The 26,700-nt window shown below is 37.9% G+C and overlaps 1 protein-coding gene across 3 annotated transcripts; it reads right to left on the bottom strand.

Moving 5' to 3' along the window:
- Nucleotides 1-9,779: 9,779 nt before the first annotated feature.
- Nucleotides 9,780-26,483, bottom strand: TMEM106B (transmembrane protein 106B). 3 transcript variants are annotated; one of them, XM_053977496.1, is made up of 8 exons: nt 26,392-26,483; nt 23,080-23,301; nt 20,333-20,396; nt 18,871-19,030; nt 17,947-18,087; nt 17,791-17,840; nt 16,238-16,291; nt 9,780-15,499 (listed from the first exon to the last, which is right to left on the bottom strand). In XM_053977496.1, the coding sequence occupies exons 2-8, from the start codon at nt 23,297-23,299 to the stop codon at nt 15,361-15,363; spliced, it is 828 nt and encodes a 275-aa protein (XP_053833471.1). In that variant the 5' UTR covers nt 23,300-23,301; nt 26,392-26,483; the 3' UTR covers nt 9,780-15,360. The 3 variants fall into 3 exon arrangements, with proteins under 3 accessions (XP_053833471.1, XP_053833489.1, XP_053833480.1); XM_053977514.1 differs by lacking the exon at nt 26,392-26,483 and adding an exon at nt 25,790-26,121; XM_053977505.1 differs by lacking the exon at nt 26,392-26,483 and adding an exon at nt 25,794-26,121.
- Between the last annotated feature and the right edge of the window lie 217 nt (nt 26,484-26,700).

Genomic DNA, 26,700 nt, shown 5'->3' with positions numbered 1-26,700 from the left:
AAGCACACGTGGATTACTTGTATAAACTTTAACTTTACTATTCGCTCACAATGCATCTCAAATGACAGTTAAACTAGAAAATGTATTTCCAGTGTAATCCACCTGACATGTCCAGGCTCATGGCTTCCAGGCACCGTTGTGTTTTTGCTTGATATCCTTTCAGATACAGCCTAAAAGCCAGACACTTCTGTCACACACATTATGAATGGATGCTGCACCATTTGAAGGCAGAAATTAGGTCAGAGGAAAGCAGGAAAGGCTGTTGAATAAACTGTGTCAGGAAATTATTTGGATAACAACACACTGAGGAGAGGTGATGTATACCAATATACAGAATCTGCCTTTAACTTGAAATACTGTCATATGAAACGTTCAGTGTGTATGTCAATTCAGTTTGAGCCATTAGCCATTTTTCCTCAGTCACCCTGTTCTGGAGGGAACATCTCTCTAGAGACAACACTGGATGATGCAGTCGTTATTTATCATCATGACACCCCTCCCGGGACTGTTAATAAATGGATCCTGAAAATCTGTCAAGACCATCAGTATATTACAAAGATGGCAGAGATAGTCATTATATAATAACTCTTCCATAAAAATGTAGTTTGAACAATATGATATTAAAGCCTACTCATCAGCAAAAAAACAGAAAATTCCTTAAACTCAATGATCCCATCAATGTTTATGTCTTCTATCATGGGCCTTCAGAGCTTATTAACTAAAATGTTTGTTCATGTATGTGTATACATACACATACACACACCTCTTCATGTGCTGGAGGTGAAAATTACAGTGCACTTTTATGCACAGAAGAGAAGCAAACCTGATGGGTGAAGGCTGTCAGAACAGCAGTGGTACTTGGTACTGCTAATGTCTAGTTCATAGTTTTTAATTGTTTTCTAGTAGACAAACCATTCACCAATCACTAGTCTCGCATTGAAGTCTTTACTGAATTCAAATGTCTCTGTGTTATGTTGCAATGCAAGATGTGGCATGGAGTGTGTATTCTATTGCCATCTGTTAGAACCAGGTGGGGCAGTTATCTTTACCTCTTCCAGGACCTATCCTCCCTCCAGGGAGATATCTGCTGTTAATGGGCCATTGAGTCTCACTGCATGGCTGATAAAATCACATCATCCCAATGCAAGATGTTCTGCCCAGGGGGAGGAGCCAAGCATTCCTACCTGTAATAACCTAAATTTGGCACACCACAGGCAGTCTTTTTCCACTGGATTCCCAGAGGAAGACCAGGCCCATCTACACCACCATGGACCTTCAGAAGAAGACTACACCCTTTCTACAGGATCACTGCAGCACCAGAACTACATATGTCACTCCAGGAGGACTGCAGCCACCATTTCAATTGGACTGCTACCTGACCAGCAGGGCATCAGGTTGTATTCTGACTCTGTCAGTGTTGTTATGTATTACTGCATTTTTATTTTTCTAATAAAGAACTGTTATTCCTACTCCCATCTCTTTGCTTGAGAGCCCCTTAATTTCAGAATTCATAATTCATAATTTGGAGGGAGGTGGTTTACATTTTTCATTTCAGGAGAGTCTCCTGTCTTCCTCAGCAGCCACCTGTCTTTTCAAACCAAGACACCCTATTCGTGATTTAGCCAATTTTAGGTCTTCAAAAACCTGGGTTTAGCTATACCCACAAGATTCTATAGTATCTCCAGCGTTTTTCTGTAACCCAGATCCTGCACTCACAAACCACAATAGGGACTGAAGCTGCCTGTGGGACCCTGCTCCTACAGCTGAGTAGAATAGATTGATAACATCCTTATAGTTTGAGTTTACAAAATAAATTTTAACCAGCATTTTCCAGGCTTCCTAGAAAACTCCTGATTTTTCTTCTGATTCATAATAAAATACAATTTTTTCCATGGATACCAAATTTCAGTCAGCACTGGTAGTCCAATGCTAAGACTTAGGCATTGCAGTAGTAATTTGCAAACATCTACAGATTATGCAGTCTATAAAAAGAAAGATAAAGATATTTAAATTACAAAAGACAAATGTGTCTCTGGAAAATTGCTTTGGACTTTGAGTGTTGTACTACATTAATAAAACAACTCTTCCTTCCTGTTTGTTTTATATTACTTTTGAATAGAATTAAGTGTGCAAGAGATAAATCATATTTTAACTCCACCAGGAAAGAGGAGTCTATCTTTCTATCCAACTACTTGAAATTCTACTAACATTATCTTAATCACACTTCTTGCTGCATTTGAATGACTGCTTTCCTTATACATGGCACATTTAATATTTAATTAGAAGGACATTTAATCTTGAAATTACTTAAAATTATTTGTTTTAGTTTTTTTTTTAATGATTAAGTTGCAAGGAAAACACCAGTATAACAGGCAATGACAAAAAATCCCTACTACATTACTTATTTCTACTAAAAAAAAAGAAAAAAATCAGAAATATTCTTTTCAATCTGAGAAAACAACAGCTAAACAATGCTGTAAAGTTGATTTTTGTATCTACTTTAGCCTTCCTCCCTCTGATACCTATATACAGACAGTTTTGTTATGAGTGAGCTCATTTTCCTTTTGAGGTTTTTTTTTTTTAGTTTTGCTAACAGAACTAAAAATATCGTTGACAGTGGTTTCTTTGAACAATTTAATTTCTCCAGGTTCCACTGTTTCCTGTCACTGTCTGCTAAATGGAGAAGTACAGAATCCAAATCTATTAAATGAGAAACAATATTCCTGCCCAAGATCAAAGCACAAAAGCCAGAAGTCCACTGAGATGTGTGTTCATTCATCTTTGAAATGAATGATTTCATTTTGAAAGGTACAACACCAATGCAAATCTCATTAGCTGTCCAGGGGATATTTAAAAACCCGCCCACTTTATCAATGTATCAAATATATATTCAGCATTTCAGTGTACAGTACTAGCAAAAGTAACACATTTGTATTTCTTACCTGATAATTTCTATTGGGACACACACACACACATATATATATATACATACACACATATCAGGGTTTTTTGTGAGTGTGTATATATTACATGTATTAACTAAAATATAGATTATATAAAGTATGTGAACATTATTTATATGTTATATATTACACATTGTATAGTATATTTATTATATATATAATTTACTTTTTAAACTTTCTTGTTTTCCAATGGGATTCATCAACACACTTATTACACAACACATTGCATCAACTCCAAAGAAGTTAATTTGCCATTTAAGAGGATTTTGTTTTTAACAGCTTAACATTTCCGTAACTTTGCGCATACTTACATGTCTAGATCTTACCTAATTATGACTACGCTTTGCTAGTTACACAAGGATTCTATATTTGCCATTTTTTATGCTTTTTTTTCACAGGGACACTCAATGTTATTCAGTGAAAGTGCTCACTAATCTCAAGCTAAAGTTACAACACTACATGACTAGTGGTGATGAGCAGAAATAAAGATCTACTGTGATATCATCAATCATAAGATCAGCTCCAAACTACACTGATGACATCACTATTTAGCAATTGTGGAATATGAATGTTTTTCAGTGCAGAATTTGTTTACTTGAGCTAAAGGATAATCACAAAGAAAACACAAAGTTCATCCTTCAATATACAGACATGAAAAGATCCTTTTGTGAACAGTCTTATGCTAATGGTAAAATTTATTGTTGTGAGTTTTCAACATTGAATTCGCAAGTAGTTAGTTCAAATGGGCAGGCTTGGGTAACGAAATCAACACAAAACCCCTGCAGTACTGTGCTACAGCAATTCACCAGAGGTCATGGCCACAGTGCCTGGCAATGTGACCACATCTGCTGGAGCCTCACAACAGAAGCTGCCAACCCCGATCCAAACTTTCCTGAAGATATAATGGCAAAGAATTGGAGTCTGGATTGCTGGATATAGTTAATCATACATACATGCACTATTGGTGTTGAACAGTTATCCAGAAGCAGTAATGCATGAGATTCCACCCGCTTATGTTTCAATTTCAGTATCACATCATCAGTAGCACAGAAAGGCTCTCCAGAAGACTCTCCCAAAATAAAACATGAATGCCAGGAATGTATTTAGTGAAGCTAATTTTAAGTGTGTTACATTGTCAGATGAAGGCTCCATTGATTATCCTGTAAGGTAATACTGTTAATATTTGTTATTCAAATAGTTCAGGAGACTAAGAAAAGAAATAAAATTAAACAAAATGCTATTCTCATCAACCTAAAAGCCCATACCAGTTTATCTGTTGCGTGGTCACTGCAAAAATATTCTGCAGCAGCAGAGATGTTCTCTAGTGCCTTAGAGATGTAAAAACTATGGAGGAACATCTGACACACTAACAAACCTGATTACTGCATTTGTTGTTACATTAAGCTTTTACACCCTTCCAGTGAATTTTCCCTCCCTCAACTATGAAGAGATAACTCATTCAGCCCAGCTATTTTTTGGCACAGGTATCCATTTTTTACATAATTAAATGTGTACAGGAAATAGGTGCCACTCCAGATACTCTGGTACATGTAACTCTCAAATATAGTCTTGTTCATACAATAGGAAAATTGTTTTTCATATTCTGATTTGCATTAATAATAATGATGCAGTTCTTGAAAATATTGCATCCTAACCAGTCTCTCTGTAATGAAAGAGTAAGACTATCCAAATTTTCACAATAGGGCAGTTTGTTTTTTAAAGGTCACAACTCAAGAGCCTGGGAATGAATTCAGGAATTTCTTAGTTTTGAAGGCTGGGTCCAAGCCATTAAGCAGTATGATATGACTGACTTTAAATAAATTACTACATACAGAATTCAAGTCTATTATGTGAGTGTGCTAAAAATTACACAGGGATGCATGTCTGAGAAATAAGATTTTCCCAGGCATATGCTAGAGACTGAATTTGGGATAGGTTTCTCAAAGTATTGTTAACAACTCATTATCTAAGGATGATCGTGTGGTAAAACTATAACAGTCTGAGCAGGTATAATTGTATCTCCTTCCCTAGGCAGCAGCAAAAATTACATTTTGATGTTAAATATTGATTTTATATACTTTAAATAACTCATGAAGACATCTCATGAAGAACAGGATCAGACATTTACACCAAGAAAGCACATTTGCACAATGAAAAAGAGATTACTTACATATTAGTACTCTCTAATACAAAATTTAAAACCATCTCTCTGACACCGTGGAGGGAAACATGCAGAGGAGTAAAGTCATGGAGCTGTCTCAATAACAGCATAAGTGCCCCTGGGACAGAGTCTACAGCTATAGTTTTTAACCAAGATCATCTCTTAATGGTGTTTTGCTAGTCCAGAGGATGAACAGACTATCTCACAGAGTACCTCTGTCTAACAGACATTTATCCAATTCTACCTACATTCATGTTGGTATAATGGTGTCAATGGCTGTGCCAGTACCATCCTCTTCCATAAATTTATAGTGATCTTGCAGAGGTCTAGATTTAGGAGCAATTCAAACCAACTGAAATCAGAGGCAACCAAGGGTCAAGGTTTCAGTAGGATACAAAGTAATGTTGATTTACAGGAAATTAAAATATGACTCTCTTTTAAAGTAATCTTGAAATTCATAACTGTATAACTAAAACATGTTTCTCGGTAGTAGAAAACTTTCTCCAAAAACTTTTCTTCTGCCTGGGGTCTTAAATTCACTGCTTCATTCTTTATATGCTGGGCCCCTCGCTGCCATTCCAGAGCTGTGGACTCACTTTCTGCAATTCTGCATCAAGGGGTACTGGGAGAAGCAGCTGATGCCCTTGCAAGGTCAATCTGCCATTTTTTGAGTCTGTAGAAATCCAGCTACACAGACACAAACAGGGGTTGCTCAAGATCTTTCACTAAATTAAATGTCTCAGCATCAACATGATTCTCTCCACTGCTCACTTAACACATATTCAGACCTCTTCCATTTTAAAATACGAAATAGACCTCTGAGTGGGAGTATTTCACACATTCAGAATGAAGGTTATATACTGGATTTATTAGATTGAAAGTCCATTTCATCTGAACAGTTCAACCAGGACAGCCCTGCTCTTTTCCGGGAGGTTATTTTTGCTCCTGGCTGTGCTTAAATACTGGAGTGGGGTGGGCAGTGAAAGGCTGGGAAGCAGAAATACACTTTTAACCCTATTTACTTCTTCAGAAAGCACTTTTCAGTTCCTCAAGCATCACCAGAACTACACTCATCTCACTAAGGAGGTTGCTGCCACTGGCACATGCTGCAGGCTACTGGTATCACTGGTGGAGGGAAGACAGTAGCACTCGATCACCTTGGCATGTAAGTTCTCCATATGAAAAAAAACCCTACAATTCATCCCTCCCCCCACAATAAAAACTAGGATGCCTCAGACTGTACTACAAATTATATCTATATAAATATAGATATATTTGTATATATAGTTATATATACAAATAAATTGTTAATAATAGTAGTGGGGGATTGTTTGTTTGTTAGGGTTTTTAGGGGGTTTCTTAGATGCCAGGGGGCTTCTTTCTGTTTTTTAAATCAAAGACACTGCACACACCTTCCCCTGGGTTTAGCTGGCCTCATCAAGGTTACTAAGTAACCTTGAGTTGTATTCAGCTTTTCTACTGTTCTTTTGAGAAGGAAATTGAATCCCTCCCATGTTTGAGAAGCCCAGCTTTCAGTTTAAATAGGATTTTTCAAGTATTAGCATATCAAACAGTGTAGTTGACAGCATGCAACATAAGATTAGCACATTTTATTTTTTCTAAGTCTTAGCTTCCTTCTGTCCTGCTATTTTGCATTTTTAGTGAGAGCAAACCAAAGGCAAGCTTGGTAGCCATCTGCAGGAGCAAGACACCAGGTATATTTACACATCAGCTTAATTTGCTTTCAGGACTCAAAGCAAGGCTTTAATCTGCTGGGTCCTCCATGAACACTGCTGGCCTTTGGGAAGTCTACAAGGCAACATTTCAGCCCTGACCCCTGAAAATATTTACCAGTACTGAAGAGCTGGATCCCAGAATGCCACAGAGGATGTTAGAAATGTTAAAGAAGCCAGGATCCTCTCCTGATCATAAATTGTTCAGGGGACATGCCAGGTCATGTAGTATATTAAAAGGGACATGGAAATAGCAACTCTGCCCCAGCTCTGGATTGGCAGCGAGCAAAAGTTGTTGTAGACAGTATGAGTTTTAGAATCTACATTCTGCAGCAATATTTTGGGCTTTTAAGTCTTATTTTAGCATTTTGTTGCATATTTGATGAAAAGCTCAGAAATTTAGTGCCAGTGTGGAAAGTGCATTGATTGTCTCAGCATGTTTAAACACACTGAACATTGACACTTCGGTCACAGGTTTATTGTGGGTATGGATCGCAATGCAGACAGCCACTAACTTTGCACAAACATAAATGATAAACATAAACAGACTTCATAATTAAATAATAATATTTATTAGTAGGATATAAGCCTCCAAAACTCATGAAAAACACAGTAGGTTGTTACCTGCTTTTTTAGATATTACCACCTATATAGGTAGCTGTTATATCACTCCTCTGACTAGTACCAGAACAAAAGTCTTGTGGTATAATTGTCATGAGAAAAGACAGACTGAGGCAAATTACATTCAATTCTCAACCTCAACTATATTGCTAGGACTACTAGAAGCATTACTTCCTAAAAACCTCCCAAGTATGACATACATCATTACCTTCCAGGTATCCATAACTGCAGTCAGTGAAATGTTACATTACGGTGATGCCAAAGCTCCTTAATCAAGTTCTACTTTTCCTGCATTAGGTGATTCACTGGTTCATTAAAAAAGCAGCTCCATTATGGAGCAAGGTCAGCTCCACAGTGCCCATGACAGCTCATTAAACTATGTGGCAGCTGCTACCCATGCACAGGAAAAACACCTCAGCTCTGAGGCTTAAGAAGCAAGGATTCCTGAAGAAAAACAAAAAGAAAAAAAAGATCACAATAGAAATGTAGCAGGATCTTTACCTCATCTGACATCAAGAGATATCTAGCAAAATTAAATGTGTGATTTGGTATTCCTTAAGTTGCCAGATAGACATCACCTTTACACTGGAAGGCAATTAGTGTCATTCATAATCAACGTACCCAGAGTACTCTCAAGTGAACATATCCCAAAACCACATCCCAAGTATGCACTCAGTTACACAGTTATACTGAGGTCTGTATGAAATTTTGAGAAGTAAAAGGAAAGTAATGTACAGACAGCCAGGGAAACTTCAAACAGTGAAGTTCTGTCAGTTAGGTCTTTGAAACTAATCTGTTTCAAGATGTCAGACCTTTCCATAGTTAGATCTCAAAATCATCTGCTTTGGGCATTCCAGAATAAGAATTTCTGGGTTTTTCAATTTGTCCAAATTCATATTTGATTATCTATTCTCATCTGTCAGTGCATTTGTTCACTTTTAATGCTCTTTATACTCTCCAGACAGGCAAAGTGGCATTTCAAATTTACCTGGTAGAATTTCACCTTTGTAGTCCCCTATCTGCATTGAATGAAAAAAAAAAAAAAAAAAAAAAAAAGCACAGGAGAGGAATCCAAATAATGTTTGACATTTTTGGATCAAATAAAACTCTTCACCATTAAAGATATATTTCTGTCAATTCATCTCCAGATCAGTAGAACAAGGCAGAACCAGATCTTTCCATCTCTTCAAGCTCTTATCTAAACAAAGGAAAGTAGTCCTTAAAGGTTGCTGTTCTCCCATTTACAGTGTTCCATACAGGGCTTGAACAATTGTAACAATGGTTATGACAACTCTGGGATGGAAAAATGACTCTATGAAAAAGAAAATAGCAAGCATGACTGTAGTTATTTTCCCACCTAAACTTAGTTTAAAAAATCATCCTTTCTAAAGAGATCCACAAGCTAAAACAAAAACCCTCTACGCACAAAAACCCCCATTTATTATCCAAATCAGAAAACTGGTGTAGCACTCATGAATATACAATAGTTTTCTCCAAGACAAACATTAAAAATATATCACTAAGTTGTTCCAAAACGTCTGTGTAAGGCTATTTGTAACATTTGAGTAGTATGAATGTTCTGAATGTTCCAAAGTCATGTTATTTGTTGCCCAGTTTTTAAAGATTTGGGGTTTTCAGCAATGATAGTTCGTTAAAGTAACTTTGCAGATAGGTATAACTGGGTCTGTCTGGGATGGAGTTAATTTTCCTTATAGCATCCCAGCCATACAGCTCTGTGCTTTGGGTTTGTGGATAAAACAGTACTGATAGCACACCAATGTTTTGGCTAATGCTGAGTAGTGTTCACACAGCACTAGAAGTTTCCTTTTTCATTGCCTTTTCCCCCTTTGTGTCTGCCCAAACCTGCAGGGCCTAGGCTGTGAGTGGTCAAGAAGCTAGGAGAGGACACAGCCAGGACAGATGCTCCCAGCTGACAAAAGGGCTATTCCATATGGGATCATGCCCAGCAAAAAAAAAGCTCAGGAAGAGAAAGGAAGGCTAACCAGGGTTATGGGGTTTATCTTCCTACTGCAAACAGCTGCCTGCTGCAAGGAAATAAATTTCTTATTTTGTTTTGCTTGTGAACACAGCTTTGCTTCTCGTATTAAAAAGTCTTCATCCTGACCCAAGTTTTCTTGCTTTTGTCCCAGTTCTTTCCACCATCCTACTGGGAGGGAAGAGCATATGCAGTGGTGTGGGGGCTTACCTGGTGGCAGGGACCAACCCACCACACCAGCCTAAGTTTGGACTCAGTTACTTCAGTAGTTCAGTGAGACAACACTAATTCATTCACATATGGTGTTCAGCTTTCAGATACTCAAGTTTATTATAGACTTAACACAATAAAACATAGTATAAAAAAAGTAGACTGCAAAGTCTTCACATCATGGAATGCCAAGTTACAAAAATTGAAGTCATATCCTTGAAAATACATGAAAGCTAGCGGGAAAATATGGTGAGACAGAAGGAAAACTTGTGAGAGACAGGGAAAAAGGGGAGAAAAATACTAAGTCAGTTAAAAAAAATATAGACGTAATCCAAGCTTTTTAAATAGAAAATTTAATATCATTCTTTGAGTCAAACAATCCTGTCTAGAAACATATTCATAATGAAGTTAGGTCCAGATTCTGAACCTCTGAATAACAAGATCCCTTGCGCCCCAGTTAGCTTAGGTTAACATATCTTCTGTGTCTTACAAGTCATTCCAAAATACTCTTTGACTTCTAGGGTGTTTATCATGCTTTACTGGATAGATTGTTTGCTAACACTTACAAGAACATCTGAAGTTACAAAAATAGTTATCACTCATTAGTATTTCTATACATATCTTGAGATATTATATGCACACTCTGTACATTGGATGTTAACAGCAGTTAAATTTGCTTCCTTAAAACAAACAAAAGAACTAAATCAGTCAGACCCAAAATACTCAGGCACCATAATACGCTTACATGTGTGGTACTAAACATCCCTGCCCATGCAAAGCAAAAGCAGTTTCAGTACCCAGGAAACACAGGCATCCAAGTTGTAGGACCCATGTGATGGCTGGAGGAGAGTATGAGGATCAGGATGTTGCTCCCACTGAACAGTCTCCCACTAGACAGAAGGGCTCTCCACATGAAGTGTGCAGATCCCATGCAGATTGGTTTTCCTGGCCAACAGGTCTGCCTACCCATGGAAAAGCTGATTTACATGACAAAAGCTGTAGATAGTAGAACTACCCCAAAATAACCCTTTGGTAATGATCAGAATTCCTGAGCTAAACATAAAATATGTAGGTGACTTCTGAAGCTGAACAAACACTGGGTGTTTGCCACTGCTAAATAATTGCTCTCAACATCTTTTGTATGGGATCTATTCCTCCTTTTCTGGGCCAAAAGAAAAAATGACTTTTTGGTCATGACCAGGGCCATCACTAACAAATATTTTGCTGGTTACAAGTAGTCCACTGCTGAAGTAAATAGGTTGCACTTGCATTATTTATCCTTCCCTTTCAGTAGTGGAAGCATTACTAGGGTTGCAACATTTTGTTAGACAGGCAAGTAAAAAATTTAGTTCTTAGAAGTATCATTGCTGGTCTTTTTCATCTCTTAACTCTACAAGTGCAATTCAGCTGATGTGAAGCTTCCTGCAGCTGCCCAAATCCAGAACAAGTCACCCATTTCAGAAGGTGCTGTCTGGGAACAGACAGATGTCTTGCTATAGATTAAGGGGGTGGGAAGAAAAACAAAAGCACCCCTCAAAAAAAGGAGAGAACAAAGGGAAACCTTAAATGCTGAATATGAAATAACGCTATTTCTCTTTTAACATTTTCTGAATATAGAAATTTCTCTTATACCACTCCAAGCATCATCCTTTCCATGAGGGCACAACACTTCAGTCAGGTTAAAGACCCTCATGGTTAAGTCCAAGCACTTAGGTTTGGTGTTTAAATGGTTCCCTTTATAAACCACATGCTAAAACGCTCAGGCATGTTTGCAATGCACTACTATGAAAGAATATATTCACTTGCAGAACTTCAAGGACAATTTGAAGCAAACTCAACTAAAACATGTACTCAAATCTGCCAACATCAGGCTGCAAAATATAAACACTACAATGTTAATATCAAGGTCATGCACACATCAGAAGTGCATTAAGAACTTCAAAGTTATACCACAGAGGAAAAAGTATTTATGGTTTGTCTTCACAAAAGATTGGGAATTAAGCAACCATCCCTATGACATTGAGATGAATAAAGAAATTATGAATGGCTTTTTCCCACACCAGGAATTCAGGAAAGTCAGGTATTTAATCTTTTAACAAGAGTGCTTCCCTTTAAATCTCTCCAAATAGATATTTGATGGTTAGATCTTTGATGGTTTGGCTCTGGATGGTTATTTATTAATTCTTTTATTTTTAAAGCAGTGTATTTGAAATGTACAATAACTTTGTTCTCCAACAGTCAAATAGTCAACATTCTTATGCATTTAAGTGTTCCATACTTAATTCAGTTAAAATTTTGAAATTTTATAGTTATTTTAAACAGAATACATTAAGCTGATTTTCAATAGTGCCGTTACAGTGCAACATCTGGACTATATTTCTTACTGTTTTAAGAAATAACTAACAGAGCTTCCATTTTAAAGTGCAACAGGTTTTGGTAAAGGAATTGCTACAAAGTATTCAAGTGAAAAGAATCCTACTAGAAATAAGCACACTGAAATACCAGTATAAAGGTATTTGAGAGTGTCTGAAGACCAGAGGAGGTTACAAGTGAAATACTAATCACTTCAGAAGACACATATAAGAAAAACCCAGAAAAAAAATTTAATTTTTCAAGTCAACTTTCTGGAGAGAATTGTATTTATTGATTTACAGCTGAACTGGAAGGTTTGCCTTTTTTATTTTAAGATCAAGATAAAATGAATGTGAAGAACAAAAGGTCTGGCACTTGGATCTATACTGACACCTTGTTTAAAAAGTTATACAAGTTAATAGTGAGTTCCCTTGCTCCCTTAGCATGTTTCCAAGCTTGGTCACATAAAGCAAGTGCAAGTTAAATATTCACACAGATGTTTACCTGTTTATCTGATGGGATGTTATATTAAAATCAGTAGATAAATTGAAATACTTGCCTTATTTGGTTAGTAATGTGCTGACAGTTGTGCAAGGGAATACAAGCACTTGGAACCTTAAGCCTTTTATTCTCCCATTAGTGACTTAATTTGAGAATTCTGTAGGATTTTTAACCCACAGTTTGTTTCTTAAGATGAGAACTCTTCATCATTCACTAAGTCTATCACAAATTGATGTTTAGATATCCTAGATGAAAAAACCTGAGTTTTATCCTCTCTCTTCCAACACATACATGGAAAGAATAACTTCACTCAATTCTTTAATTTAAATCAGAGAATTCCAAGCACTTCATGCAAGGTTAAGAACCACAGATTAAAGTATTGACTTTGCTCAGCATGTCCACCCAAATTTCAAAAGCCAGTTTGAGTCTCAACATTGCATAAAGTTAACTTCCCCCCTGCTATGCTTGTGCAAAAGCAGCATTCACTACTGTCACCAAATAATTTGATCATTGTGTGATTCCAGTTATTTTAGATTACTTTTCATCCTTGGAAGAAAAATTTGGTTTAAATCAATATAACTATCTGCCTATAGCTGTTTTCTTCTTTTTCTATTTCAAAAACCACAAACAACAACCCCCAAACAAAAACTACACTCCAGTGTGTAAATATTTAAGCCTAGAGGAAAAGACCCTGTGTCACTTGCTGGCAGAGTTCAGTTCTGATATGATTTAAACCAGAATTCTATCCCTACTTGCCATTATCAGCATATCTTTCTACTAGAGTTATCATGAGTTTACCACTCTGCTTCTAGCCACCTCCCCACTCTCCTGGTCTTTAGTTATTCACCTGTATCTTTTCAGGCTATCAGACAAGCTTATAAATGCATTTTAGCAGCTACAGGACTGAACCTCATCTAAACTCTAGAAAGGTGAGTCAGTTGTGGACAAGTTTCCCTCATGACTGTGAGCTGTAATAAAGAATGTTTACTTTTAAGGGCCCAAAATTAAAAATAATCTTCAGAATATAACTACAATAAGTCATCTCAATTGACTACTCTAGTTACAGAAGTTCTCGAAAGGCAAAAGACAAAGTCTTCATCTTATCAACAACTATATGACAACAGCTATATGACAATTGAGGTTCCAAAGGTTTTCACAGACTCTAAAGTAAGTGCTCATAGCAATTCACATGGTGGCGGTGGTGGGGCTTATTATGGTTACTTAACGTCTCTTAAATCAATCTTACATCACCCACATTTTTTCCCCACCCACCCCCTTAGGTCCATCTAAGAGAGGCCAACAAAGAAGAGAATAATGTAGACATGTATCTTCACTGCAGTACTGGAGCCTTAGAGATCATTAGTGGCAAGTTACTCAGAAGCCTTTTTCTATTGTATTTATTGCCAATTAATTCTGTGTAGCTTATTTCCAGGAGATAGGCAGCACAAAATCAGTAATACCTATTTAAAAAAAAAATACATTATTCATTACAATGCAACAGTTTCAATAGTACCTTCTTATAGCTGCATCTCACATAATTCAGAAATAAAACAATCCTGATCTAGCTAATTAAAAAGTTAACCCTCAGAACAGTCAGCCTTCAGGAGTCAAACAACTTTGGACCCAAAGTTTATAATCATCATGATTGACAATTACCCCAGAAATTCGCATGTGCAAACTGTGCTACAGAAACTATTTTGTGCTGTCAGTCAGGAATCTCACAATTACATCAGCATTTACTACTACAGAAAGAACTTCTTCATGTTCCCTTACATAACTTTGATGTGACTTTTGAGTGCTCTGGAGGTACAGATAACTACTGCATTTGCTTACTGAGCCTGCGCAAGAAATAAACACAACCCAACATATTAACACTTAAAATTTGCTTAGGTACTTAATATACTAAAACAGTAAAAATCACAAAAATTTACACCAAGCTCTCCAAACCCATGCTCAAAGCTTCCCACCTAGTTCCAACTTGATTTTAATGCCTGTTCTAAAAAGCTTACTAAAAAACAGACTGGTAAAGTCTTGTTTATTTTCTAGAGTCATGCATTTTTCCTTTGTCAGTAACTGTTGTGGGGGTTGTTTCTTGTTTAGTTTTTAAACCCAGCTTTAAATCTAACAATATATATTCTCCTTATAACATCCCAGAGGTAGCAAGAGGGAATGTGAATGAAAAGATGCCAGATTCTAGAAACTGCACATTCAACTATAGTGTCATCCAAGAGAGCTTTCCTAGCTTTCATAGACTGCATGTCACCTCTAATCATGGATAGCAAATAAAGTGTAGAATCCCAAAATAAAGAGCTACTGCCACTGGGTTACTAACAGAAATTTCATGCCCAGACACCTCAAAGTAATCTTGTTATTTAAGTAGTAACATTGCGTTTTCAATAGTCAAATATCAAGAACTGAAGTATAAACTGAAAATTTATGAGTATTACTTTGTAAAAATGCTCATTAGTGACACATTTCACCTAAACACAGACATACACACAGTTACTCTAAGTTGATGTACCACACTGTAAGGAAAAGTCCCAGTTCTGTTCAAGAATCTGATATTCTCCCTCTCCCCCCACCACAAAACTTGACAGAAGTGCTTACAGTAACAGAAAGCAAACAGAAGGGGATAACACAACATTTAACAAGTGCACCTATTTACAATTTGCACCTTTCCCTCCTTGCATCTAAAGTGTACAGATCTCCATGTTTGCTATGCTGTACATCACATGTACTCTCCACTCCATGGAACACCAGTTCTGTCCAAAGGATCTCTGCAAGCACCAACTGCAGTCATTCCACACCAACCAACAGGTGCTTTTACTGTGGAGGCTGAAGGACATTTAAATATTCTGACTGGCCCAGCTGGTAGGTCGTGTTTCCTCCACAGTCCACATACTGGTATCTCTCCTGGGATATTTGCTCAGGGTGGCCTAAGTACGAGGTTGTCACTGTCACTCTTAAAAAGACAGAAGAGAAGAGATTTTGAGTTTCCTATTCTAAAAATCACTGTGTTTATATTACTAGGGTTATTAAGGAAAAGGTTTTGGAACAAAATATGCTTTAAATAAATTTAAGAACATTACTGGTTTACCACTATAGATTTTTACCACATAAGAGATATCTGGTTCCTTTTCCTAAAGATGCTAAAGCTGAGATTTACTTGTAATGTCTACCACTACAAATAATATTTCTTGTTTGTGATAAGAAAGCAAATGATTAAACAAACTACAAGCCATGCTATATCTACTCTAAAGATACACCCCAGTCCCTCACCAATGAGACCCCACCTTCTGAAATTTATACAGTCACAAAAAAGCACTGTCACAAAGCAGTCTCTCACAGAGTACTAAAACCATGAACTCCTTCAAGACCAAAGTTCTCAGTGAGTTTTGAGCAGTGCCTGATACACAAAGTAATTTTAAAGTTTTTGAGACATCAGTAGCTCCATGGCTACAGCCCAGCTGCACAGCAGATATAGTAACAATGATTCTCAATCCAGTCTTTACACCACCAGAACCTGTCAAAAGGCACAGTTTACTTTCTGTAACTATAAAGCTACTACACTAAAAAGCAAGTTGACTTCATTTTATCTATGATGCAAAGACTCCAGGATTAAGTATTTGAGTATTATTTTAATGAGAATTACATGGCTTCTGAAGTTGTTTCTCACACATAGGAAGACTACCATACTTACTGCATCATCACTACTATGTTATGTACTTTGATAGATGGTAAAGTACAGAAGTCACTGCAAAAGAGAAGAACAATAGTTAGATTTACATCAAACTTTTCCAGGGTAATTATCTGAAAAGCAAGACTTCTAGTTTCAACTGGAAATCCTGCTGTCTGTATACAGACTATAGAGTTACTGTCAATGGCAACAGAATCATTTGCCAGTGACTGTATGCTCACCTGGACCCACTACTACATACACAGAAGTGTCCAGTGCCAACAGAAGTATCCCCAGAAAGCATTCATTCCATCTTCCAGAAGCTAACAAAGGTAAACCTGAGCCACTACATTTAAAGCCTGTCAGTATCACTTTGTTGCCTTTTTTTTTTTTGCACTCATCCACTTCTATATTATGCCAAGTAACCTTTAACCAACATACAGAGATTCCAAAGTCAAGGTTATTGTTCTCTTGTAAGATAACCTTTTTCAGACTTACATTTTCTGACACATACCAGTCTACATACCAGTCACAAAGAGCACCATGTAAGTGCATACTTTTAACCCCTAATTCTTAAATCATTGCTCTTGGTCACAAATTTATCAGCTATAGAATGAAAAGCATGTGATCAGTGCAGTAAGATTTCTTGGCAGCCACCTACAATATTTGCATGCCTTTGTCATTCTTTCCCCCTGAACCAACAAAAATAAAATATAAGCAATCAGTGAACTTGGCTTATCCAAATTGTAAGAAAATGCAGCATTATCATGAGTTCTACGAAGGTTATTTATGAAGTTTATTTATTCCTCATGCATCCGAAGTGTGAGCAGATTCACAAGATTCAGTGTTTACATAAAGCTACCTTACATACTTTTTTAAAAGGTGACAGAGGTTCAACATTTTCTGTTGAAATTCGTGCCTCTCTCAGCATTTCACACCTGTTTAATTTTATTTCAACAATTCAAAGCAACAAGGTTTTCTCTCACCCCAAAGAAGCTGGCATTACTAGAACAGCACACAGACCTCAAGTCTCAGTAGTTAACTCTTTCTATTCAATCTGGATTTCAGTGTAAGAGAACCAAAATCGGGGTTTGTGACCAAGATATAATGAGGAACAGTCTGTTGGATAAATGTATTTTCAGAAGCTATGAATAAAACCACTCAAAGCGCAGGCTGTAAACACTGCTTACCATTGTATACACAACATGTGAAGACAAGCCTCTAATTTGCATACCACTGAATACAAATTTCCTTCTACTGCAGAGAAAGTTGCTAGAGAACTTGTTAGGGGAACACACTTGCACTTTCATCCCTAAAGCAGCAAGGCCTAAAGTCAAGACCTAAAATACTGAAACAGAGATACCATTTGAAAGGTTTATAGCCAGGAACAGCAAGCCACTCTATATGAAACTAATCAAGCAATTGTGGTCTACCTATCTTTCAGTACTACTAAACTTAAAGAAAATGCCCCAGCATCTTTCCAAACAGATTCCTGCTAACTTTGGAAAAAGTTGTTTTTTAACAGCACTGCAACTTTTAAAAAGATCCATGTGATATTTACAAGTGAGTACACTTACTACATGTAGCTCATTTCATCTTGTATGACTGTGGGCACCATATAATCAATCTAAAAAAAAAAAAAAACCACAATAAAAAAGCAATGAAAACACCAGTAAGTAGATTTATATATGAAGATTAACACATGTTTAACTTTGAAAGCCTAAGCTACTTACTTGTTTCATATCCAGCGGACCAATGTTGGTGATGTTGTTTAACCGTGCTTTACCAATAACGGTTTTTGAAAACTGAACTTGGGCTGTGATATTTGCCACTTCAACAGAGTAGTAGTTGTTATTCGTTATATTAAGTGTGTTCTGAAAAAAAACCCACAAAACAGTAACAGCTATCCATTCTGTGTATCTCAATGAGCAAACATTTTGAATCTTGTACATGAGACAGCAATATCAGAAATTCTGCAAGTAGATTTTCCTGCCTGTGAGGACTGCAGAGAGGAGTAGGGTCACCATCACTTCTGAGTTTATTCAGTGAATATATTTGAGTAACACAAACTTCTGCACAACTTTCCTGTAACAGCCCTCCACTTCAAATACTGCATTTCTTCTTATCCTTGATTATTCCTTCCAGGAAATTTAGCTATCAAAGCTCCTTCTCCCATGGCAGCTTTGCTTTATTTAAAATGAAGAACTCTACCAAAAGTCTTTAGGCAAACCTGTATTAAGGTCATTACAAAGAAATCAAGAACTATCTGGGAAGAACTTTTTAAAGTTTTAAGGTGGATAAGAAAGTATTTTTCTTAATACCAGGCATAATACCAGAGCAGTAGCAAATAGCATTCCTAAATACACACACACTGCACTTCAGACATATTCCAAAAGTAACACTGAGAACTCCAAAGTTACCATTCCCTTGAAAACAGAATACCCAGCATCAGTTTGCAACTACGTTTCTATTAGCTATAGTTACAGGAACCAGCCACAGCAGGCTCAGTTACATTTTTCAAACTGGTCACTGACTCTAGTTCTTAAGGCACCAACTAAGCTTTTCAGCCAGACCACAGTTTCTATTTACATTAAACTCTCAAAGCAATATCTCCTGTTGCATTCATGCATTACAAACACCCAAAAAGTCAGACTTACCGTAATGTTTAGATAGATTATCCGCCTTTCCTGTTCGTAAGTGACATATACTGATTTCACACCAATGTACTGAACATCAATTGAGCGAGGAAACAAGAAGAATACAGCCAGCCCAGAGAGTAGTAAACACACAGTTACAGAAGCAGTCACATAAAGCTTTCTGGAGGAAAAAAAAAAAAAGCACAATTCAGAGTCAAAAGCACATTAAAAAACAGTGACATGCTATTTTAAGTGATAAGGAGCAGGACTAGTCAACACAATTAATTCAATCTATTTCTAGCTTCCATTAGCTTCTAAAAATGGAAAAAACCCTATGCTGCACTTCACAGCTATGTCTTAAACAGCTGTTACTCTTGCATAAATATCACAAATCACATTTCAAATCATGTGGTTATCCCAACACTTGTAACTGGCAAAGGAAAATGGAAGAGGTAAATATTTATGTGCTTTGAAACAAATCCACTTCCTCTTAATATTTATTTATAGCACAACTTCCATCATTTTGTGAAAGTCTCACAAAAAACACCCAGAACACAAAATAAAGGTCTTATGACAGAGAATCCTGACTTCCAGGGAAAGTGTTAGGACTTTAGCTAAGAAGCAGGAAATTCACAATCCTGCTAATAGAAAAGGGTGTGTTTGTGTCTGTGAGGCTCTGTGTGTGTGTGTGCGTGTGCATAGGAGGGTGGGGTGGTGGTAGTGGTGTGAGAGATAATAAAAAAAACCCTCCACAAATAAAAGGATCTACTTCAGCTCTAATTTTGTCAAGATTTGAACACCAAAGTAATATGTTTCATATGTGCACTACCATTACATCAGATATATTATCCAGAATAGTATTACGTAAAGCTAATATATTTCTTTTACCTGGCACTCATTTCTGTTTACTACAAAAATATCAAAACATTAAAAAAAATGAAGTAAAAATGAAAACATGACAGAACAAGAAGCCCTGAGCATTGCAGTGAACCCCCCAAGTAAATCCTAGAAAAAAAAAACTAAATATGCTGTATCATAAGTTGTTGATTTTTCTAGCTGCAAAAATCAGAAAGTTAGAAATTAATTTAAGCTGACTTATTTTGTAGTAGCGGCTCAAAGATGCTACCAATTAACTCAAACAGTGAAGATGTGTCTGCTTAGATCAATTAGGATGTTACAGTGATTAAGACATACATCATAACTGTAAACATGAGTAGGTCATACAGTATTCCTCAGCTTTGTACTTAGCTAAGATGTATTGTGATGGAAGTATGTACACCTGTTAATAAATAACTCACCAAGAGTTAGAGGTTAAGGCTGATATTACCCACAAGCCCTGTTCTTCCAATAATGAATGCAAGAACACATTCCAGTGATTTTTTGCTTGATTCTTCTTATTGCTATCTCCTTTGAATTGCTGAATTTTAACTAGAAGAAAATAATTAGCTGTAGATTCAGGTATCACAAACAGCTATTGACTTACGTTCTTCTTGGCCTCAGTCTCTGATCACTGTAAGGAATTAAGGCTACCAGCTGATTTTCCTGCCCTGGAAACAAAAACACCCTTTCAGAATTTAAACAAAAAATAAGTGTTGTTGCAGCTCTTTTAAACAAAGAGTAACCGTTATAACTTAGTGGCATCAAAGAACAAACACTAAAGATAAATATTTAAATTCTGGATAAGGACCCAGGTTGAATGCTACTGTAGCTGATGTCACTTTCTGAAATAGAGCATGGCTTACGCAACATCTAGATGAAAAAACACCAAGTCCACAAGGACCAAAACAGCAATAAATTCTGCCTCTGTGCTGCACACATGACCAGAGGCAGTATTGCTTCTGGCACCATTTCCTGGAGAAAAAGAGATGCAGAACAGCTCTGAGCTATTTATGCCAGACCATATGAACTCATGGGACAAAACATTCAGAAGCTTGGACAGTAAGAACTGATCCAGAAGGCATTCTGCATGCACTCTTTTGAAAAAGCAGAGGTCAGGTTTGGTTAAAAAACCCCAACAAACAACAAGCCCAAACTGAAACAACCAAAGCTAATAATACAGGTGATTTGGGCAACACCAGCTATGCATACACTGCATTCTGGAAATCAGGAGTACATAAAATCATATTTATCATGGTGCTACTGAGCTACAACACCCTGGAAGTCAAAATAAGTATCTACTGGAATTTCTCCATGAAAGTTATGTCACTGGACAGCATTTTTATAGGGGGTATCTTAACAGCAGAAGTAAAGAACACATGCACAGAGGAGTAGTTGAAAATACATGTACTACATCTGCCAGTAGAGCTTTTGCTATTTGTTGTGGAACTGTATGAGAACAGAGGCCTCAAGGCCAAGTTAAATCTGCAATTTTTAAGCCAAATGCAGAATTTGATCACTTAACTAATCAAGCGCTTGGCAATGATTCCATGCTGAATCACTAAGCTAAGCAAAACATGCTAACTAAGCATACAGTAGCATGCAAAACATCAACCTTCTAAAAAGCCTCTACCAATTTAAAACACATTTTGATCTGTACTTCAATGAAGCATCACGTCCTCCTTTCATACATCATACTAAAAGCTAAAGCTTTGTCCAAGTAACAAAACATAATTTCATAGATTTATTATAGTTTAGCCATCATATCACATATTAATTATAGTCTTATTAGTCATGATGTTATTCTTAATTTTTCCCCTCTCCCCTCAAGTGACCTCCAAACGTGACATTTTTTCTTCTCTAAAATACTAAGGAATGATTACAAACACAATCCTCTTAGCTCTAATAACTCACTTTAAGTTCTAAGTTTAACCACATTATTTCATTAGAATGTATAGACAATGTGCATGTTTTTATAGTTACTGCACAATCTTTAATAAAATAATTAACTAACATTTAAGTATTAGATCCAAGGATTCTACAGTGAAAATAAGAAGCTTTTGAACACAGAAATCCTGCTATTTCTGCACTTTGAGTAAAACGCTCTATTGATATTAACAAGTATTTAAACTATTTCAAGTTAACTGAACAAACTTTTTTACCCTTTCTGGCTAAGGTAATTTTTAGTTTCATAGATTTTTTCAGATGTGAAATTTGCTGAATTCAGAGGTATTCCAAGAATACATTGTAGTAGAAAGTTTAACAGCTAAAACACAGATCTCCTATGGTATTTCCAGCCACTGAGATATTCTATGCTCCCTGGTCCTTCTACAAAGGTGAGATGCAAGTGTTTGTGGACTGTGTCATACCCCAATCTCACTGAAGCACAACATGGCACAGAGATCACTCAAGCTTCCTGAGCTGCTGGTGAAAATCAGTTCCAAGAGGTTTTACACCCAATAATTTGCTTTGGATAAGAGGTTTGTAAAGGCAAACTCAAACATGAAATCATGTCATCAGCTCTTTCCCAGTCAAAGGGAGAAATCTCACAGCTGAAGCAAAAGGCTGAGCCCTGGCCCACTTGGCTCTCCTTCGATCCAGTTTCAGATACCCCATGTTCTCCTTTCACAGGTCTCTTCATAAATATTTAGGTAGCTTATCATTTAGGACAGAAGCATAACAAAGGAGCATGTTTTACCAAGAGGAAAGGCAAAGGACAAGGGCAAAGCAAACAAAACAGTTAGGTATGAGACTAATGCTGTGTAGCCTACTCCTTCCCGAGGCAGCCAAAGAACCTGTATTTTCAACTCCAAGCTAGAGTTATCCACCTAGCAAGCACCAGTGGGACAAAAGCAGGAAAAAGGAAAACAAAGGACACTGGCATCAGTGAGGGCAAAAAAATTCACTATAAAGCAGGGAAGAAGTGTTGCAGCCCAGGTCTACTTTTCCATCTCTGTATTTGTAGCCATTTTTGCAGTTATGTATTGATTCAAATAGTTTAAAATATGTAGTTAAAAAAAGATACAATAAAATGCCATGAAACTAAAAGTTTGCTAATTAAACTTGCAAGAGCTACGGTTATGTGTGGATTCAAAGCTGAGGAGGAAGAAACAGTTGCATTGTAGAGACGAGGAGATCCAAGTTTTAACAGGCCAGGTGTAACAGTTGACCCAATTTGTTACACTCATCTAGTGTAACAAAATGCTTAGTGCAAAAAAAAAAAAGTCAAAAAGAAGAGCAAACTTCATCTTGACTTGAAAAGCAATTTGTTACAAATTATTACAACTGCACATGGTTATGATGTCAATTTACAGGTTAAGAAAGGAAATAAAAATAATAAACAAGGAAACTTACCTCGTGGAATTCTTCCTGTTCCCTGGCAAGTTGGGCAGGTGACACTGTCTCTTCCTGTAAATTCCACATAGGGAAACTGCGACACATCTCCACATCTGCTGTCTTCATTGTGCACTTCCGAGTGAACTAAACCATTCCTCACATTATCAGACACTGAGCTTCCATCATAGCCATCTTCTTTGCATGTATGCATAGGCAGGTGAGAAAGTGATTTTCCCATGTCTAAAAAAAGTCAGAAGGCTGTTTGCAGGGAGAATGATTCAAACATGCTTGCATTTATTCCTCTGCACCAAGTAACTGTTAGTGTGTGGCCACAGTCTGATAAGACTCAGTTCTCCTTTGTTCAGATCCCTTAAGACCTGCAAAGCACTAAGGCCTTGTCAAGCTGGAGTCAATTCCAAATTGTAAAGAACCTGAATTAACTGGGAGCTTTGTTCAGATTCTCTAATATGCACAGGTTGAAAGGGGATCAATGAGAGGCTTTAAAGTTAGAACAGTACAACTGCAGGCAAAAGCTGCAACAGGTTTTCCAAAGGATTGTTACTGTACAGGCTTTAACACAACACACTAATCTTTGTATTATTAAAAAAAAAAAAAATCAACACTGGGCCATAGAAAGCAATTTTGCAATTCTGAGTAAATTCTACATACACAACAGATCCAATTTTAGTAAATTTTTTAGCCTGGACTTGTTTTGAGAACATAGGATTGGCTGTTAGTTTCCAAGCTAAAAATATAGATCACCTGGTATTTAAACCGATGATTCCCTTTAATTAAAAAGAGGACTAGTTCACAGGTAAGTCAAGTGAAAAATGGGAGTTACTTAAACATAGCAGCTGCCAATATATAGCATTTATACAGACTTGTTTAAAAAAAGTATCACTCACAAAAACATTTTTGTTACCTAGGTGTATTTTAATTTTTCCTCATTACTGTAGCTTTTCAGCCATGACACTGAAAATACCTCAAATAACATTTGAAACTAAAGTCTGTAAAAAAGTGCAGTAAGCAGAAACCTCCCCAGTTTGCAACACGTGGGAAAAAATCTCCAAGAGAAACAAAATAAACCTCTACAGCAATGGCTCTGAGTTGTTCAGCTTACCCACATAACCCATTTTAGTTACATAACACACAGAGACAGCAGTCACCCAATTCATCAGTGTTTTGAGGAATAAAATTGATTAAAATTGATTGATTAATCAATTAATTATCTGATTAAAAAAGAATACGCAAAACTCCATGGTGTTTTTTTTTTTTTTTTGTCCATTAAGAGGTATTTTTAGAGTGGTAGCTAGGAATTATCATGCTGGTTCACTAAAATGAAGCCCTAAGAGGAAGATTAAAAAAAGAAATTAAGTCAGAATATTTTAAACCAACTACTCAAGACAAAACAGAAATATCTCAATACTGATGGCAATGCAAACACAACATTAATTCATTACATTGCCACAAAGACTAGGTGAATGTGGGAGAAGGAAAGTAAGTCAACAAATGCCAACTAGTCCCTGTTACTGCCCCAGCAAATATGCAGGATTATTTTTTCCACTTATGTCATTAAACCCTTACAAGCAGGAAAGCTATTTACCCTTCTGCTGCTACAGCACTTTTAAAATATTCTAAGTTTGGGAGCCATTCAATAATGGAAACTGTTGAATTGAAAATTAAAACTACTGAGCTATTGAAAAAAAAAAATCCTGAAAAAGCTGCTGACACTGTTGGCAATTATTTCACATGGGGTTTTTGTTTACTTTTCTCCTTGCAGCTGACCTCCAGCCTTCAAGCTACTGAACTTGAATCTTGCAGCTTAGGCAATAGCTGTCACAATTACAAATCTGAGAGCTTAGGGATCATGCTGTTCTGCCACCAGTTCATTCAACACCCACTGACAACTGAAGTGCACCTTCTAGTTTTAGCTTCTTCCAGAAGGAAAAGTTCACACACTCCATGATCACACTGTTCACTGACATGAACCAAAGTGCAGCAGGCAAGGATGACTAGGAACTTCCTTCAAGAGCACATCCTTTATTTGAATTAAAGTGCTAATGCAGGTGCATCCTTCAACGCCAACTGTACTTGAGCTTCAATATCTGAATTTAATGGTGACAGAGACTAGGGAGAAACGTCTCAGTTCACAAACAGGAAAACACAGAACCATCTTCAAGCAAAATTGGATTCACCAACACGCTTTTTCCCTTAGCCAAGCCTGAACCTTATTACAGTTGACCACAAATCAAAAACATGTTGATTTTTTTATCCAGCACTTAGAGGCTAAACAGTAGTAACTCTGAAAATAGAACATCTCCATATGTCACAGCTTCCATACTGTCACCAAAGTCAGAAATCCTACTTCATGAACAGCTCTGCTTTGGTACAGTCTCCCTTGCAACTGATGTTACATTCCCCTTGGACTTAGCTGGGGTTTCTGTGAATTCAGTTTGTTAAAATGGGTTCAGTAAATTAAAAATGTGACAAGTGGCTTTTGTTTACGACCGCACCCTTCAACTTTCTGTGTACTGCAGCACAATGATAGATGGACAAAACCCAGTGTCACAAGACAGACTGAACCACCACATCCCGAGCTACACGCAAGACTTTGTTTATGAACTCAGTGAAACTTCATAGAGTCAAACTAAATTGTTATACTTCTCCAGCAAGTTAGGCTGATGTTCTTACTCTTTATATGCAAACATATAAACTTGAGATTACAAACCTACTTCTTTTTCAATACAGCAAAAGATTTCAAATCGCAACCACCGTATACCACATCAGCTGCGCCTTAACCGTGAACATCACAACCTCCTCCAAAGCAGAGGACGGACCAGGGTAAGGCAGTGACTTAGCAGCCACAGGCTTGTCAGCTCGGGTGGGCACGACCAGCGCTGCCTTTCCCGACGCCTTTACAGACCCACGTCTAGGAACTGCCTGAGCGCTAAGGCGGCCGCTGCCAAAATAAAGAAGTCAAAAATCCTGAGGTTTAGGGATCTTCTCGTCCATCAGCGCTAGCTGCTCTCACAAACATGGCGAAGTTTACAGCCGGCAGGCTTGGACCAAGGCCCGGCGAGCTCGGCTGCTGCTGCGCTGCCCGGCCGGCCCCCGGTCCCCGCTCGGCCTGGGGTGCTCTCGGCGCAGGAGCCGTCCCGGGCAGGAGCAAGGCAGGGCAGGGCACGGCAAGGCAAGGCAAGGCAAGGCAAGGCCAGCCCAGGCCCCCGCTCCCCCCCCACCCCCCCGCCGCGGACCTGCCCAGGCCCCGCCGAGGCCCAGGGGTGGCCGCGGCGACCCCCGCCCGGCGCGGGAGCGCCCTTCCGTCCCCACCTGCGGCGCGGGCTCCGCGGGCCGGGCCGGTCCGGGCACGGCACAGCGGCAGAACCGGAGGCTCCTGGAGCGACGCAGCGGCCGGCGCTGAGCCCCGGATCGGGCGTGTGCGCAGCCGCGGGGCGGAGCCGGGGCCAGCCCGCCCGGCCGCGGGCGGGGCCGGCTGCGAGCTCCTCTCTTGGTCGCTCGGGCCGTGCCTGAGCTCAGCTGGCCCAAGGGTCGGGGATGGCACATAGGGCGCCGTCCCGAGGCTTGCGGGGTAATCCCGTATCCAGGCGTGGGATCAAGGGTCGGGGAAAGGGGAGTAGG

Source organism: Vidua macroura, chromosome 1 (assembly GCF_024509145.1).
Source record: "Vidua macroura isolate BioBank_ID:100142 chromosome 1, ASM2450914v1, whole genome shotgun sequence".
NCBI classification, from domain to species: domain Eukaryota; kingdom Metazoa; phylum Chordata; class Aves; order Passeriformes; family Viduidae; genus Vidua; species Vidua macroura.
This window is presented reverse-complemented; position numbering and strand designations above follow the sequence as displayed.